The 15,585-nt window shown below is 52.6% G+C and overlaps 1 protein-coding gene across 1 annotated transcript; it reads right to left on the bottom strand.

Moving 5' to 3' along the window:
- Positions 1–128: 128 nt before the first annotated feature.
- Positions 129–15,584, bottom strand: LOC118659676 (stabilizer of axonemal microtubules 2-like). Its single transcript, XM_036315925.1, has 4 exons — positions 15,464–15,584; positions 12,536–12,715; positions 5,983–6,185; positions 129–1,304 (listed from the first exon to the last, which is right to left on the bottom strand). The coding sequence occupies exons 1-4, from the start codon at positions 15,499–15,501 to the stop codon at positions 349–351; spliced, it is 1,377 nt and encodes a 458-aa protein (XP_036171818.1). The 5' UTR covers positions 15,502–15,584; the 3' UTR covers positions 129–348.
- Between the last annotated feature and the right edge of the window lies 1 nt (position 15,585).

The following is a 15,585-nucleotide window of genomic DNA, read 5'->3' as shown; positions in this document are numbered from 1 at the left end:
TTTAAAGAATTGATCTCAGAGAGGAAGGGAGAGGGAGAGGGAGAGAGAGACGTCAGAGTGAGAGGGAGTCATGGACCGGCTGCCTCCTGCACGCCCGCTACCGGGGATCAAGCCCGCACCCCGGTGTGTGCCCGTTGACCAGAACCAAACCGTGACCTCCTGGTTCATAGGTCGATGCTCAACCACTGAGCCACACCTGTTGGGCGATTTTCCAATTTTCTTGATTTAAAAACTTCACGAGGATTTGCGTTAGCTCTCATGCATTTTTTTTTTTCTGACTTTAGACAGCGCCACATCCTCGGAGTCAGCCTCCTCCTCGGCTGGGAGGCGGGCTGGGAGGCGGGCACGCTAGGAGGCCTGCCCGGAGGAGGCGGCGGGCGCGATCTTGCGGAAGAACTTGTGTCCCCGGGAGTTGGTCGTGTCGAAGATGTACCCCGGAGGGGAGGGGTAGCTGGCCGGGCAGACCTCCCGCTCCTTGGGGGCGAACTCGGCGGAGTACCAGGTCACGCCGTCGAAGGGACTGGAGCTCCGCACCGCGGCCTGGGCTGGCTTGCAGCTCGCCGTGGGCGCCAGCTGGTGGGGCACGTAGTGGGACTGGAAGGTGCTCACCCCGTCGAACGTCCCTGAGGGGCCGGGCATCTGCTGCTGCGGCCTCACGGGTTCCCGGGGGCGGCAGGCCTCCCACTCCGGGAAGTCCTCCTGGGTTGTGCTTCGCCCCTGGAAGGGAAACTTCTTTCTCCGCTGGGACGCGGGCCGGATGGGGGCCGCGCGGGGGGCCTGGCGGGGCACCTGGTAGTCCCGGCGGCTGGTGGTGAGCAGCTGCATGGCTCCTGCCGGCGGGACGTAGGCTGGCACCGGCTTGACGTGGGGGGGTGGCATCTCCCAGGGTTGGAAGCTGTCCCGGAACTCGGTGCGCCCCTCAAACGGCAGGTCGGGGGGCCCCCTGGCGCGGGGGGGCCTGCAGGCTTTTGCAGCTGAGCCCAGGAGCCCCCGGAAGGCGCAGCGGTGCGTGGTGAGACCCTGGAAGGGCTGGGAGCTGGGCTTGTAGGGGCGTTTCGGCCGCGCAGGCTTGGGTTCGAGCTCATAAGGCACGAAGTCCAGGCGGTGGCTGGTGTCGCCGTGGAAAGGGGCCGTGGAAAGGGGCGCCGCGGCCCCCGGTTTGAAGCTCTGCCGGGGCTGGGCGGCCCGGGGCACGTAGTCGTCCTGGAAGGTGGTGGGGTTCCCGAATCTCACCGTCGGGGGGTGGTACGCGTGTTCCGGTTTGTAGAGGTGGCTTTTCTCAGGGGCCCAAGCTCTGTAATCATCTTGGAAGGGAAAAGAGAGCATTTTTAGTATTTTTTTTTAAATATATATGTGATTCTGTAAAAATGAAAGATAAAGCTGTACCTTTTGATATGTGAAAAAAATAAAATAAAATTTAAAAATTAAAAAATATATATATGTGATTGATCACAGAGAGGAAGGGAGAGGGAGAGAGAGAGAGAGAGAGACAGAGAGAGAGAGAGAGAGAGAGAGAGAGCCTATACAATAAAAGAGAAACATGTAAATTGACTGTCCATCTGCTACACTCACCAGCCAATCAGGCGTGAGTATGCAAATTACTCACTTTGGCAGGTTAATTTGCATACACCGGCACCAGGCGGAGAGCAGAGCGGGAGAGCCGGTGGAGAGTGGAGTGGTGTGGGGAACTTGGCTTCCCAAGCCGCCAGACGGAGAGCAGAGAGGAGAGCTGGCGGCTTGGGGGACTCGATAAGTGGGAGGCCATGGGACGGAGACAGAGCAGGAAGGGAAAACCCAGAGCGTGGGGAGCACCAGGAATTCTGGGAATCGTCGTTCTGGCGGCAGACGGATCTCCTAGACCAGCGATGGCGAACCTATGACACCGTGTCAGAGGTGACACGCGACTTATTTTTTCGGTTGATTTTTCTCTGTTAAAAAGCATTTAAATATATAACATAAATATCAAAAATGTAAGTCTTTGTTTGACTATGGTCCCAAATATCAAAAAATGTCTCTCTGTGACACGGCACCAGAGTTAAGTTAGGGTTTTTCAAAACGCTGGCACGCCGAGCTCGAAAGGCTCGCCGTCACGGGCCTAGACACTAGAGCAAGGTGAGCCTGGAGCAAGTTCCTGTTGCGGTGGGGGATGGGGGAAAGCAAAGGGGAGACATCAGTGAAATCAGAGTGTCGAGGAAAAATTAAAGGGAAGATATCCTAAAACTTCCAGGAAATCTCCGCCAATGGAGCAAAGAAAAAAATGCCTCTATTATTCTGTGAGCAACAAACCAAGCTGGGTTGGGGTCTCAGACAATTCGCTCATATGATTGCACAGACAGACAGACAGACACTCCCGGATTGGAGAGGGTGCAGGTCGGGCTGAGGGACCCCCACACCCCCCAGTGCACGAATGTCGTGCACCAGGCCTCTAGTCAATGATAATAAAGGGCTAATATGCAAATAGTCATCCCGCCCTCCACCCTCCCAGGGGAACTGCTCAGACACTGGACACCGGGGAGAGAGGAAAGGGGACCAGCCAGGCTGTGGCCCGGGAGAGGGACAAGCCGCCCACCCCATGGTGCCTGGGGCTGTGGCCCAGGTGAAGCCGCCCACCCACGGTCCCCTGCAGCTGCGGATGGCCTGGGCGAGGTCGGCCCGGGTCCTGGGTGCCTGCAGCCGGCCAGAGGGAGGGAAGCCCGGGTCCCGGGTCCCGGGTCCCTGCAACCGGCCAGAGGAGGGAATCCTGGGTCCCGGGTGCGGGGTGAGGCAGAGGCGGTTAGGGGCGATCAGGCCATCAGGGGAGCACTTAGGGGTAATCAGGCCAGCAGGGGAGCAGTTAGGGGTGATCAGGCCAGCAGGGGAGCAGTTAGGGGTTGACAGGCCAGTAGGGGAGCAATTAGGGGCAATCAGGCAGGCAGGCAGAGGGGTTAGGGGCAATCAGACAGGCAGTTTAGTGGTTAGGAGCCTGTGGTCCCAGATTGTGAGAGGTAGTCAGACATCCCCTGAGGGGTCCCAGATTGGAGAGCGTTCAGGCTGGGCTGAGGGACCCCCCCCACACCCCTCCTCCCCGTGCACGACTTTCGTGCACCGGGCCTTGAGTCAATGATGAGAGAGAATCTTTGATAAGCTGCCCCCTGCACGCCCCACACTGTGGATCAAGCCCGCAACCCGGACACGTGCCCTGACCGGGAATCCATTTGTGGCTCATACATAGGCCGACAATCAATTGAGCCACACCGGTCGGGCCAGACCTGTTCTTTCTCTCCATCTCCACCTTGCTCCCCCGCCCACCCCCCTTGGATACGGGTAACTTTCCACTTCTAGATTCATCCGGTGTCACCGCCCGGGAGAGGAACCGCAGCGGAGCCTGACTGTTGGTGGTTTCTGAAAGCCTGAAACCGCTGTGTTCTGGGGGAAGACAGTGTAGGACACGCATGTCCACCTCCCGGCCCCCGGGCCACATGCCTCGGTGATTTGGCCACATGTTAGCCTTTGCGTTTGACATGCCCGGTGTAGCAGATACGGCTGTGTTCCCAGGGGCCGGTTGGGATCTGTGCTATGACTCACAAGATGCTAAAGTGAACCGTACAATCTGGAGTCGCATCAAAGCAAGGGCCCTGCTCGCCCGCCCTGCGTGGCTCAGTGGTTGAGCGTCAACCTATGAACCAGGAGGTCATGGTTCGAATCCCATTCAGGGCACAGGCCCGGGTTGCAGGCTTGATCCCCAGTAGGGGGTGTGCAGGAGGCAGCTGAGCAATGATTCTCTCTCATCATGGATGTTTCTATCTCTCTCTCCCTCTCCCTTACTTTTTGTAATCAATAAAATACATATATATTAAAAAAAAGAGAGAGAGAGAGGCAGGCCCTGACCGGTTTGCTCAGTGGATAGAGCGTCAGCCTGTGGACTGAAGGGTCCCGGGTTCAATTCCAGTCAAGGACATGTACCTTGGTTCATGTGTGTACTGATGGGGGTGGTCATCATAACCTGGACACATCCCCAGTGGGGGTTTTGCAGGAGGCGGCTGATCGATGTTTCTCTCTCATTGATGTTTCTAACTCTCTATCCCCCTCCCTTCCTCTCTGTAAAAAATCAATAACATGTATTTTAAAAAAGAAAAAAAAAAGACCCAAGCCTGTAAAAATTTAGAGAGAGAGAGAGAGAGAGAGAGAGAGAGAGAGAGAGAGAGAGAGAGAGTCTGGAGGCTGAGAAATACTGTAGAAGTGACTTCACCCCCAAATGTGTCTTTCTAAATGCCAGAAATTAATTGATAAAGGAGGGGCGTTATACACGGCAGAGTGGTAGAGTCCAGACAAGGCCACGGTCATGTGTATTTGAAAGGCCGAGACACCTCCTTTGAAGAGAAAAAGTCCTCATCCGTTAGACATTTCATCCAAGATGGCCAAGTCTGGGGCCAACCACTGCTCCCACGTCCAGCTACTGGTATTTGGTGAGAGCGGATACCTGGGCTGTAGGCTAGCCGAGGCCTCGGGGACAACTCAGCAAAAAAAGATGGGTCGGTCAAGCATACTCTTTAAAAAAAAATCTATAATAATAAAAGGGTAATATGCTAATTAGACCAGACGTTTCCAGATGTCATTCCGGACGTCCTTCCTGACGAAGCCGGGGCCAGAGTTGAAGCCGGTGCTGGCAGCCGGGGGAAGGAAGGCCTACGCTTGCACGAATTTTCATGCATCGGGCCTCTAGTATATACATATTTTTATTGATCTCAGAGAGGAAGGGAGAGGGAGAGAGAGAGAAACATCAATGATGAGAGAGAATCATGAATCGGCTGCTTCCTTCATGTCTCCTACTGGGGAAGGAGCCTGCAACCCGGGCCTGTGCCCTTGACCGGGAATCAAACCTGTGACCTCCTGGTTCCTAGGTCGATGCTCAGCCACTGAACCACGCCGGCCGGGCTGAAGTGTATTCTTATGAACCGAGGGTTGGAGAATGAGTCTGTGAATCCTGAGCTAAAGTCCCCCACAACCCCTGGTGATAGTCTTTGCTCTGAAGACGACGTTTTTCTGATATTAATATTCGTCGACCCTACAGCTTGTTTTTCACTAGGGTTTGCACGGCCTATATTTTTCCACCCTGAACTTTCAACCCGTCTCTATCTTTGGGTGTAACGTAGGTTTTATGGAGATAGCACACAGTTGGGTGTTTTGTGGGGGGTTTTTTCTCAATGTACTATGACAATCTTTGTGTCTTAATCACCATGGTTGGATCATTTACCTTCATGCAATTATTTTTTAAAAATATATGTCTTTATTGATTTAAAAGAGGAAGGGAGAGGGAGAGAGAGAGACAGAAACATCCATGATGAGAGAGAATCATGGATCAGCTGCCTCCTGCATGCCCCCTACTGGGGATCCAGCCCATAACTGAACCTGTGCCCTGACTGGGAATCGAACCCTGACCTCCTGGTTCCTAGGTTGACGCTCAACCCCTGTGCCACGCCGGCCGGGCTGTGAGTATGTTTTGAGGTGTAGCAAAACTAAGCAAGTGGCTGAATGTGTCCTGGAATCCAGGTCTCCTAACTCTCAAGCAGCCAAATGGTCTTTTATTTTATTTTATTTTATTTTATTTTACTATACAATATTATTTCGACCAAAGAGAAAAATGATTTCTCCCAAGCCAGGAGGGCTACGTTTGGCAACACAACAAAGTAATGATTGGATGTTAGATGTCAAAGCTACAAGTGAGTCCCAGTGTTTCGGTTCCGTCATTTTTTATTTTATTTTTTAATATATTTTTATTGATTTCGGAGAGGAAGGGAGAGGGAGAGGGAGATAGAAACATCAATGATGAGAGAGAATCACTGATCGGCTGCCTCCTGCACGCCCCGCACTGGGGATCGAGCCCTCCACCCGGGCCTGTGCCCTGACCGGGAATCGAACCCTGACCTCCTGGTTCCTAGGTCGATGCTCAGCCACTGAGCCACGCCGGCCGGGCTGGCTCTGTCCTTTTAGAAATGGGGTTACCTTTGTAGGTGGGGACAGTGTCCAGCTTCCCTTTCTTCACGTGTCGTCTCTCCAGGGGCCGGACTCTCGCCACGGGGTGCGCCGGATACGCGTTAAAGTCCTGTCTGTAGGTGGTGTCGAGATCAATGTCCCCCTGTTTGGGTCTGTATTCTTCTGGTAGGTGGCGAGGCGGGGGGACTACTTCATAGGGGCGGTAATCCGATCTGAAATACAGAGATTGGACACATAGCCTCATAGATTCTTTTATTTCTAACTAGAGGCCCGGTGCACAAATTCGTGCACGGGCGGGGTCCCTGGGCCTGATAGGGAATGGGCACCGATCCGGGCTGCTGGGGGGAGGGACTACGGGAGGTTGGCTGTCAGAGCCCACTGACCACCAGGGGGCAGCTCCTGCATTGAGCGTCTGCCCCCTGGTGGTCAGTGTGCATCACAGCTACCGGCCGGTCGTCTGGTTATCTGGTTATAATGGTCTCTTAGGCTTATATACACTGAGTGTCCAGATTATGATGACCACCCCCATCAGTACACTGAAGTGAATTAGTTATGCAAATAACAACAACAATAATAATAAAACCTTGAGAGTATTTGCTTAGGAAGTTTTCAATAGTCAGTATTTTTGGAAGTATCAATGAAGTTCTGATGGGGTGGTCATCATAATCTGGACACTCAGTGTATATAGACTCGAGGCCCAGTGCATGAAATTCATGCGGGGGGCAGGGCAGGGGAGCCCCTCAGCCCGGCCTGCACCTTCTCCAATCCAGGACCCCTCAGGGGACATCCCTCTCACAATCTGGGACCGCTGGCTCCTAACTGCTCACCTGCCTGCCTGTCTGATCGCCCCTAACTTCCCTTCCCTGCCGGCCTGATCACCCCTAACTGCCCTCCCCTGCCGGCCTGATCACCCCTAACTGCCCTCCCCTGCCGGCCTGATCACCCCTAACTGCCCTCCCCTACCAGCCTGATTGACCCTAACCACCTCTGCCTGGGCCCCCGCCACTGGGGCTTTGTCCAGAAGTAAGGCAAGACGCCCAGAAAATGTCCAGTGGACCCGGTCTAATTAGCATGTTACCCTTTTATTAGTAGAGATTGTTTCCATGCAGTATTGGAGTTTTCAAAGGAAAGTGTCAGAAGATATTAAAATAGTGACAGCTAATAAGCTACTTGAAAGAAGTAACTGGCCCGGCCAGCGTGGCTCAGTGGTTGAGCGTCCGCCTATGAACCAGGAGGTCACGGTTTAATTCTCGGTCAGGGCACAGGCCCGGGTTGCGGGCTCATCCCCAGTAGGGGGCGTGCAGGAGGCGGCCGGTCCATGATTCTCTCTCATCATGAATGTTTTTCTCTTTCTCTCCCTCTCCGTTCCTCTCTGAAATCAATAAAAATATATTTAAAAAATACTTTAAAAAAAGAAATAACTGAACTCCTTTATGCTCTGCCCAGTGACTAAATACCTGGAGAAATAAGTATGGCAAGCATCCCAGTTCCCAAGGCATCATCAGAATGGATCTTTGGGTAACTGCATCTTACGTAAGTAAAATCTTCCCACAGTTGAGTGTTTTTCCCTAACCTGTAAGGCAATCTCCGGTGAAAACTTTAATGGATCTGAAATAAATTTTAAATGTGCCCTCAGGGTCCACGTTGTCAAGATCCTTACCCATCCTACATCCTACTTAACGACTCTACTTAAAGCCTGGGCACATGCTCTCCTCCTGCTCAGCTTTAAATAATAAACTAGCACCTTTCTACATAAAACACATTCAGCCCCAGTCGATTTGGCTCAGTGGGTAGAGCGTTGGCCTGAGGATTGAAAGGTCCTGGGTTCGATTCCCGGTCAGGGCACATGCCTGGGCTGCAGGCTCCATCCCCAGTGGTGGGCGTTGCAGGAGGCAGCCGATCCATGATTCTCTCTCATCATGGATGTTTCTCTCTCTCCCTCTCCCTTCCTCTCTGAAATCAATAATAAAAAAATATACTTTTAAAAAAATCCAGTTACCTGCTTCACATCCTTCCTGTTTTAGCTCATTTTTCACGTCTCCCCGAAAAACCCCAACTTCTCTTATTCTGGCTCTCTAGTTGCCTTCATCGTTTTTATCACTGTTGCACTTTTTAAAAAATAAATATATTTTCATTGATTTCAGAGAGGAAGGGAGAGGGAGAGATAGAAACATCAATGGTAAGAGAGAATCATGGATCGGCCGCCTCCTGCACTGGGGATGGAGCCCACAACCCGGCCATGTGCCCTGACCGGGAATCGAACGTGGGACCCTTCAGTCCAGAGGCCGATGCTCTATCCACTGAGCCACACTGGCCACGGACATTGTCACACTTTTATTCTTATTCTGAGGGATGTTTTTGATTACCACCTTCACAGAGAGGTCGTGACTGTATGGTTTCTGCTCATCCCTGTATCCCAGGTGCCTGACACGGAATAAATGCTTCATAAATATTTATTATTTAGTGGATGGATAGCAGCAGAAGTCCCACGCCTCTGACTCTTGCAACTTGCGAGTTGCTCTTTGCTATTCCCAAGCGCCAGTGAGAGGGGAAGGAGGGGGGAGTTCAGGGGGGCGTGGGATACACAGGGGAGGACAGAGAAAGCTTAGAAGTCTGTGTTTCTCACCCTGACCGGTATGGATCAGTGGATAGAGCATCGGCCTGCAGACTGAGGTGTCCCAGGTTCGAGTCAGGTCAAGGGCATGTACCTTGGTTGCGGGCACATCCCCAGTAGGGGGTGTGCAGGAGGCAGCTGATCGATGTTTCTCTCTCATCAATGTTTCTAACTCTCTATCCCTCTCCCTTCCTCTCTGTAAAAAAATCAATAAAATATATATATATTTTTTTAAAAAAAGAGGAAGTCTGAGTTTCTCCAGTCAGGTTAGTTACTTGTTAGAAAGTACACTGCCAAACCCAAGCAATTTTTATTTATTTATTGTAATATATTTTTATTGATCTCAGAGCAGAAGGGATAGGTAGGTAGAGAGAGAAACATCCATGATGAGAGAGAATCACGGACCGGCTGCCTCCTGCACACCCCCTATTGGGGATGGAGCCTGCAACCCCGGCATGTGCCCTTGACCAGAATCGAACCCGGGTCCCTCCAGTCTGCAGGCCGACGCTCTATCTACTGAGCCAAACCAGCCAGGGCCAAAGCAACTTTTTAGAAAGAAGCAGTAAGGAGTGAGTGTACTTTTACTCATCGGACATGTCTCCAGAACATTTGACGTGTCCAGAATCATGTCAGCCTTTTGGGGCGGACTTCTACCAACTCTGACGTCACCTCAGTCGTGCGGTCGGAATGAGCTCTATGGAAAACGAATGAGAACTGGTAACACCACCCGGCTGGCGTGGCTCCGTGGTTGAGCGTCGACCTATGAACCAGGAGGTCATGGTTCGATTCTTGGTCAAGGGCACAGGCCCGGGTTGCGGGCTCGATCTCCAGTGCAGGGTGTGTAGGAGGCAGCCGATCCATGATTCTCTCTCATCATGGATGTTTCTCTCTTTCCCTTTCTGTCTGGAATCAATAAAGATCCTATATCATAAAACCCTAATATGCAAATTGACTGAACAGCAGAACGACCAGTCGCTATGATGCGCACTGACCACCAGGGGGCAGACGTTCAACGCAGGAGATGCCCCATGGTGGTCTGTGCACTTCTGCGGGGGGAGCACTGCTGAGCCAGAAGCGGGGCTTGCTGCTCCTTAGCACTGCTGCGAAGGCAGGAGCCTCCATTTGCCAGGAGCCAGGCTCACAACTGGTGAGCACAGTGGCGGTGGCGGGAGCCTCTCCTATCTGCTGCTGGTGAACGGTAAGGAGCAAGGGGTCCTGGATTGTGAGATCCCCTGACTGTGAGAGGGATGTCTGACTGCTGGCTTAGATCTAAGCAGATGTCTGACTGCCGGCTTAGGCCTGGTCCTGGTCCTATGCCAGCAGTCAGACATCCCCCGAGGGGTCCTGGACTGTGAGAGGGCACAGGCTGGGCTGAGGGACAAGTGCACAAACTTCGTGTACCGGGCCTCTAGTGTGTGTGTGTGTGTGTTTGTATACACACACACACACACACACACACTAGAGGTGCACAAACTCGTGCACAGGTGGGGTCTGGCCAGCCTGCCCCAATTGGCCCCAATTGGGCCTGGGGGAGGGGCCATGGGAGGTTGGTGGGCTGGCCCCACCCCCAATCAGAGTGGGGGGGCCAGTTGGGGACAGGGCTGGCCAGGGGGAGGGGCCATGGGCAGTTGGCCGGCCGGCCCCGCCCCCTGGTTGAACTCCCGGTTGAGGGGACAATTTGCATATTAGCCTTTTATTATATAGGATGTATGGAACGGATAACACTTAAAATGAATATTGTTGTAGAGCAAGCATGTCAAGCTCAAAGCTAACACGGGCCAAATAAACCAGTCATGCGGCCTGCAGGCCACGAGTTTGACATGCTTATGGTAGAGTGTGTGTTTTTAAACCCCAAATTATTGAAATCTGACGGATGAGTTCCTTGAAAGCAGGAGCCTCTCGTGGAGGCTTCTGTACTTCATGCCCAAGACTATGCCTTGAATATAGCGGGCACATGAACAGAATCAAGAACATGAAGCCATTGCATGGACAGATACACAAGGAGATCAAGAAGGCTCAGTCCGAATGAAAGGTGTAGGCTCAGGAGGACTTTTTTTTTTAATCACCCGCTGAATAAATATTGAGGACCTACTATGCGCTCGTAGGCATTGCACTTGGTTTGTGGAAACAGAAGGCTGAGGTAAGCAAGGATAGACACACTTCCTGCTTTCACGGAACCAGGAGACCAACCTAATGATACATGATAGGCAGACGCCAGGAGAGCTGGCCTGGGGTGCTGGCTTGGGGGTGTCCACCTACTGGCTGCTGGGGTGTCCAAGGCATTGAGACGGATGCCTGAGTGCAGGGGCATTATCTAGGGTCAGAGGGCAGGGAGTTCCCAGGCAGGTAAGCCCATATCTTGGGAGGCTCTGTGGCAAGTTACCCCTGGGGCTTGCGAGAAATGAAACATGTCCTGTCCTATAGAATAAAAGCCTAATATGCTAAGTGTCAGGTCGTCTGGTCGTCTGTTCAACCAATCAAAGTGTAATAGGCTGATGATATGCTAAGGCCGTTCAACCGCTCGCTATGACGTGCACTGACCACCTGGGGGCAGACGCTCCAACCGGTAGGTGAGCTTGCTGCTGGGGTCTGGCTGATCAAGACTGAGCGAGACAGGCCGGACACGCATGGGAGCCCTCCCACGGCCCCTCCCCAGTTGGCCAACCTCCCGCTTTCCTCCCTGGCCCTGATCGTGCAGCAGTGGGGTTCCTGGGCCTGGCCTGCACCCTCTCGCAATCCGGACCCCTCAGGGGATGTCAGAGAACCGGTTTCAGCCTGATCCCGCAGGCCAGGCCGAGGAACCCCACTGGTGCACGAATTCATGCACCGTGCCTTTAGTGGGATATAAGCATAAGGTCACAAAGGGCATTGTAGGGGAAAGAAGTTAGAGAAGCAAGTAGGGGCCAAGGCATGAAGGGGTTTTGGTAAAGATTTGGGTGTGTATGAAATCCAATAAATTCAATTCAAAAATTTGCAACCCGAAAAATAAAGCACTTGATTTTTCTAAAAAAGAAAGACATACGATAGGAAAGTATAAGAGGATTTTCAGCAGGGAGGCCAAAGGATTCGATTTGCATTTTAAAAGAAGATCATCTTGCCCTGGCCGGTGTGGTTCAGTGGATAGAGCGTCAGCCTGGGACTGAAGGGTCCCGGGTTCGATCCCGTTCAAGGGCATCTACCTCAGTGGCAGGCTCCTCCCCAGCCCGGGCCCTGGTGGGGCTCATGCAGGAGGCAACCCATGGGTGTGTTTCTCTCACATTGACATTTCTGCCTTTCCCTCTCTCTTCCACTCTCTCTAAAAATCAATGGGCCCTAACTGGTGTGGCTCAGTAGATAGAGCGTCGGCCTGTGGATTGAAGGGTCCCAGGTTCGATTCTGGTCAAGGGCATGTACCTGGGTTGTGGACACATCCCCAGTTGGGGGTGTGCTGGATGCAGCTAATCGATGTTTCTCTCTCATCGATGTTTCTAACTATCCCTCTCCCTTCCTCTCTGTGAAAAAAATAAAATAAATAAAAATCAATGGAAAAATATCCTTAGGTGAGGATTAAAAAATAAAAAACAAATATTAATAATAAATAAAAATGATCACCCTGGCAGGCCAAAGTATAGAAAACAGTTCAGAGGAGCCACAGATATAACCGTCAGGAAACTACTACATTCTTCTAGGTCATGGTGACAGCAGAAAACAGATAAGTACAAGGGATGTGAGCAGGTCAAATCATCTCAGTAGAACTTCTATGTCCCAGCTCATTGCCTGTCATTCAAACTCAGTTCTCATCTTTCTGATTTTTTCTCACGTGACGACCCCACTAGCTTCTTGTTTCTTGGATGGGTTCCAACTGACTACGTGCACCGAGGAGTCCCACTGAGAGAGTTCAACAACTTTATTCAGACCCAGAAGAGTTGGGAGGAAAAGAGGGGAAGCAAAGAGCCGCTCAATATTTACTTAAATGTCGTTATTCCTTCCATTTTACCACCGTGTGCCAGGGCTTCTGGCTTGGGTTTGAGACTCTGGGCTGGAGGGACGTTGCCATACGTGGGATATTTTTCCAAATATTCCGTGGTTGGGCAAAACGCGCCAGAATTTTCATAAATCCCTGTGCTTCCATGTGGACAACGATGTCGCCTGTGTAGACATAAACCAAACCGAAAGATTATTTTCATCTACAATCACATTTTGTGTGATAATTACATGGTAGTCGGAGACCTTCAATAAAATTTAAGAGCATCTTTACTCCACAATTTACAATAGCTGAGACGTGGAAACAGCCCAAGTGCCCGTCAGCAGACGAGTGGATAAAAAAGCTGTGGTACATCTACACCATGGAATGCTATGCAGCTCTGAAAAAGGAGGAACTCTTACCTACCCTTTGAGACGGCATGGAGGGACCTGGAGAGTATCATGCTAAGTGGAATAAGTCAGTCAGAGAAAGACACGTATCCCATGATCTCACTCATATAGGAGCCTAATTAACAAAATAAATTGATGAACAGAGTGGATCCAGAGACATGGGAGCACGGACCAGAGTGCGGAATCTCGGAGGGAAGGGGGTAGAGGGAGGTAATCAACCAAAGACCTTGCATGTATGCATAACTCCCGGCAAACAGTGGGGTCCTGAGGGCCTGGGACGGGGGTGGGGGATGGGGCAGGCTGGAGGGGGTCCATGGGGGGAAAAAGGGGACATATGTAATATTTTCAACAATAAAGATTTTTTTTTAAGCAGTTTTACTCAAAACAAAACTAAAGCCTTCCACTGCCCTGGCTCAGTTGGTTGAGATCCATCCTTCAGTGCACCCAAAGGTCTCTAGTTCGGTTCCAGTCAGAGCGCATACCCAGGTTTCAGATTCATGCCCCACATGTTAATGTACCTTTTAATGTACATCCACTTATCTAGCTATCTATATAAAACCCTAATATGCAAATTGACCCAACGGTGGAATGACAGTTCACTATGACGCACACTATGACGCTCACTATGACACCACCAGGGGGCAGACACTCAACGCAGGAGCTGCCCCCAGCCAGCAGGCCCCAACTGGTGGCTGTGGGGGCGGGGCCAGCGAGCAGCGGCACCAGGCCAACCAATGCAGGTGCCGCGTGTCCCCCGATGGCCCCGAAGATCGGCCCTGATCACTGGCCAGGCCTAGAGACCCTATCTGTGCATGAATTTTGTGCACCGGGCCTCTAGTTAATTATGAACAACTAGAGGCCTGGTGCATGAAATTCATGCACAGGGGGGCGAAGTCCCTCAGCCCGACCTGCACCCTCTCCAATCCAGGACCCCTTGGGGGGATGTTCGACTTCCGGTTTAGGCCCCATCCCGGTTTAACCCCTCTCGAAATCCGGGATTGCTGGCTCCTAACTGCTTGCTTGCCTGCCTGCCTGCCTGCCTGCCTGATTGCCCCTAAATGCCTCTGCTTGCCTGCCTGATGGCCCCCTAACTGGTCCCCCACTGGCCTAGTTGCCCACTAACTGGTCCCCCGCTAGCCTGGTAGCCCCCTAAATGCCCCCCTGCCAGCCTGGCCCCCCTTCACTGACCCCCTGCCAGCCTGATCCCCCCCAACTGCTCCCCTGCTGGTCTGGTCACCCCCTCACTGTCACGAAGGTAGTCGGGCATCCAGAAGATGTCCGGTTGACCTGGTCTAATTAGCATATTACCCTTTTATTAGTATAGATGAAACTGGGGGAGGGGACTGCTGTCCATCAACATGCAGGCGATTTCCCTTTGGAGGAGATTACAACAGAGGGAGGGGCCTATTGGTAACATTTACTTAACCAGCATTCTCTAATCCCTGGGTCAACAGGGAAGCCCAGAGGGCTGTTGACAGGAGCGAAGGTTGCTAGGCAGGACTCACAGACCAGTTCTGGGTCTCAAGGTGGCCACACTACCTTCCCGGTGACTCGGACCCAGGGGAGTGCTGCTTGGGCGGGAAGGGGAATAGGGAGCTGAAAGAAGCCCCAAACAGGTTGAAAACTCAAGAATTGCACATCTTTCATGGGGGGGGGGGACGGGGGAGCTGGGAGGGCGTGGCTCAGTGGTTGAGCCTCTACCTATGAAGCAGGAGGTTACCCTTCAATTCCCAGTCAGGGGACATGTCCGGGTTACAGACTTGATTCCCCAGTGTGGATCTATGATTCTCTCTCATCACTGATGTTTCTCTATCTCTCTCCACCTCTCCCTTCCTCTCTGAAATCAATAAAAAATCCTATATAATAAAAACCTAATACGTAAACCGACCAAACATCAGAACAACTGGTTGCTATGACACACACTGACCACCAGGGGGCAGATGCGCAACACGGGAGCTGCCCCCTGGTGGTCAGTAGGCTCCCACAAGGGGGAGCGCTGCTCAGCCAGAAGCCTGGCTCAGCCTCTCCTGCCTCCCCTGCAGGCAGGCAGTAAGGTGCAAGGGGTCCCAGACTCCGAGAGGGATGGGGGGATCTGGCCTAAGCCGGCAGGCGACATCCCCGAGACTTCCAGGACTGAGAGAGGGCACAGGCTGGACTGAGGGACAACCCCCCCACTCCCAGTGCACGAATTTCATGCACTGGACCTCTAGTATATTAGGAAAAAAAAAGAATTGCACACCATTCTGTTCTATTCCTTTTCCTCGATCTTTCTTTCCCTTCTCTTTAAATAAAAAAAAAACAAACTTCGGGACATCCAGGCTCCCAGGCGGATCCGATCCCTCCACTTTACCAGCCTTAATCCTGCCACACCTTCACGCCTATGACCTGCCCGGCCGGATGGCGGGTCAGTGTGCGCCCGGGACAGGGCGCCTACAGCAGAAACGTCTAAACCGCGTGTAAACCCCGGTCACCGGCGGCGTGGCCCGCGGCCCCAGCCCTCCCGCCGCCCGCGCCGCCGCTCACCCGCACGTGCAGATCTGACACAGGCACCAGCTCCGCATGCTCTCCTCCCGCCGGGTCCACTGCGCGGCGCCTCCGAGCAGCCGCTGCCCTAGTTCCGACGCGCCTGCCGTCGCCCGGGCAAC

Source organism: Myotis myotis, unplaced genomic scaffold, assembly GCF_014108235.1.
Source record: "Myotis myotis isolate mMyoMyo1 unplaced genomic scaffold, mMyoMyo1.p scaffold_m19_p_67, whole genome shotgun sequence".
Lineage (NCBI taxonomy): Eukaryota > Metazoa > Chordata > Mammalia > Chiroptera > Vespertilionidae > Myotis > Myotis myotis.
This window is presented reverse-complemented; position numbering and strand designations above follow the sequence as displayed.

What these genes read in the sequence shown, in the direction of transcription:
- LOC118659676 (XM_036315925.1), bottom strand. Translation starts at nt 15,501, where the DNA reads ATGCGGAGCTGGTGCCTGTGTCAGATCTGCACGTGCGG. An exon ending in TGTCAGATCTGCACGTGCGG is followed by an intron (nt 12,716 to 15,463) that starts GTGAGCGGCGGC and finishes ATGTCTACACAG; the next exon opens with GCGACATCGTTGTCCACATG. An exon ending in GAAGGAATAACGACATTTAA is followed by an intron (nt 6,186 to 12,535) that starts GTAAATATTGAG and finishes TCTGTATTTCAG; the next exon opens with ATCGGATTACCGCCCCTATG.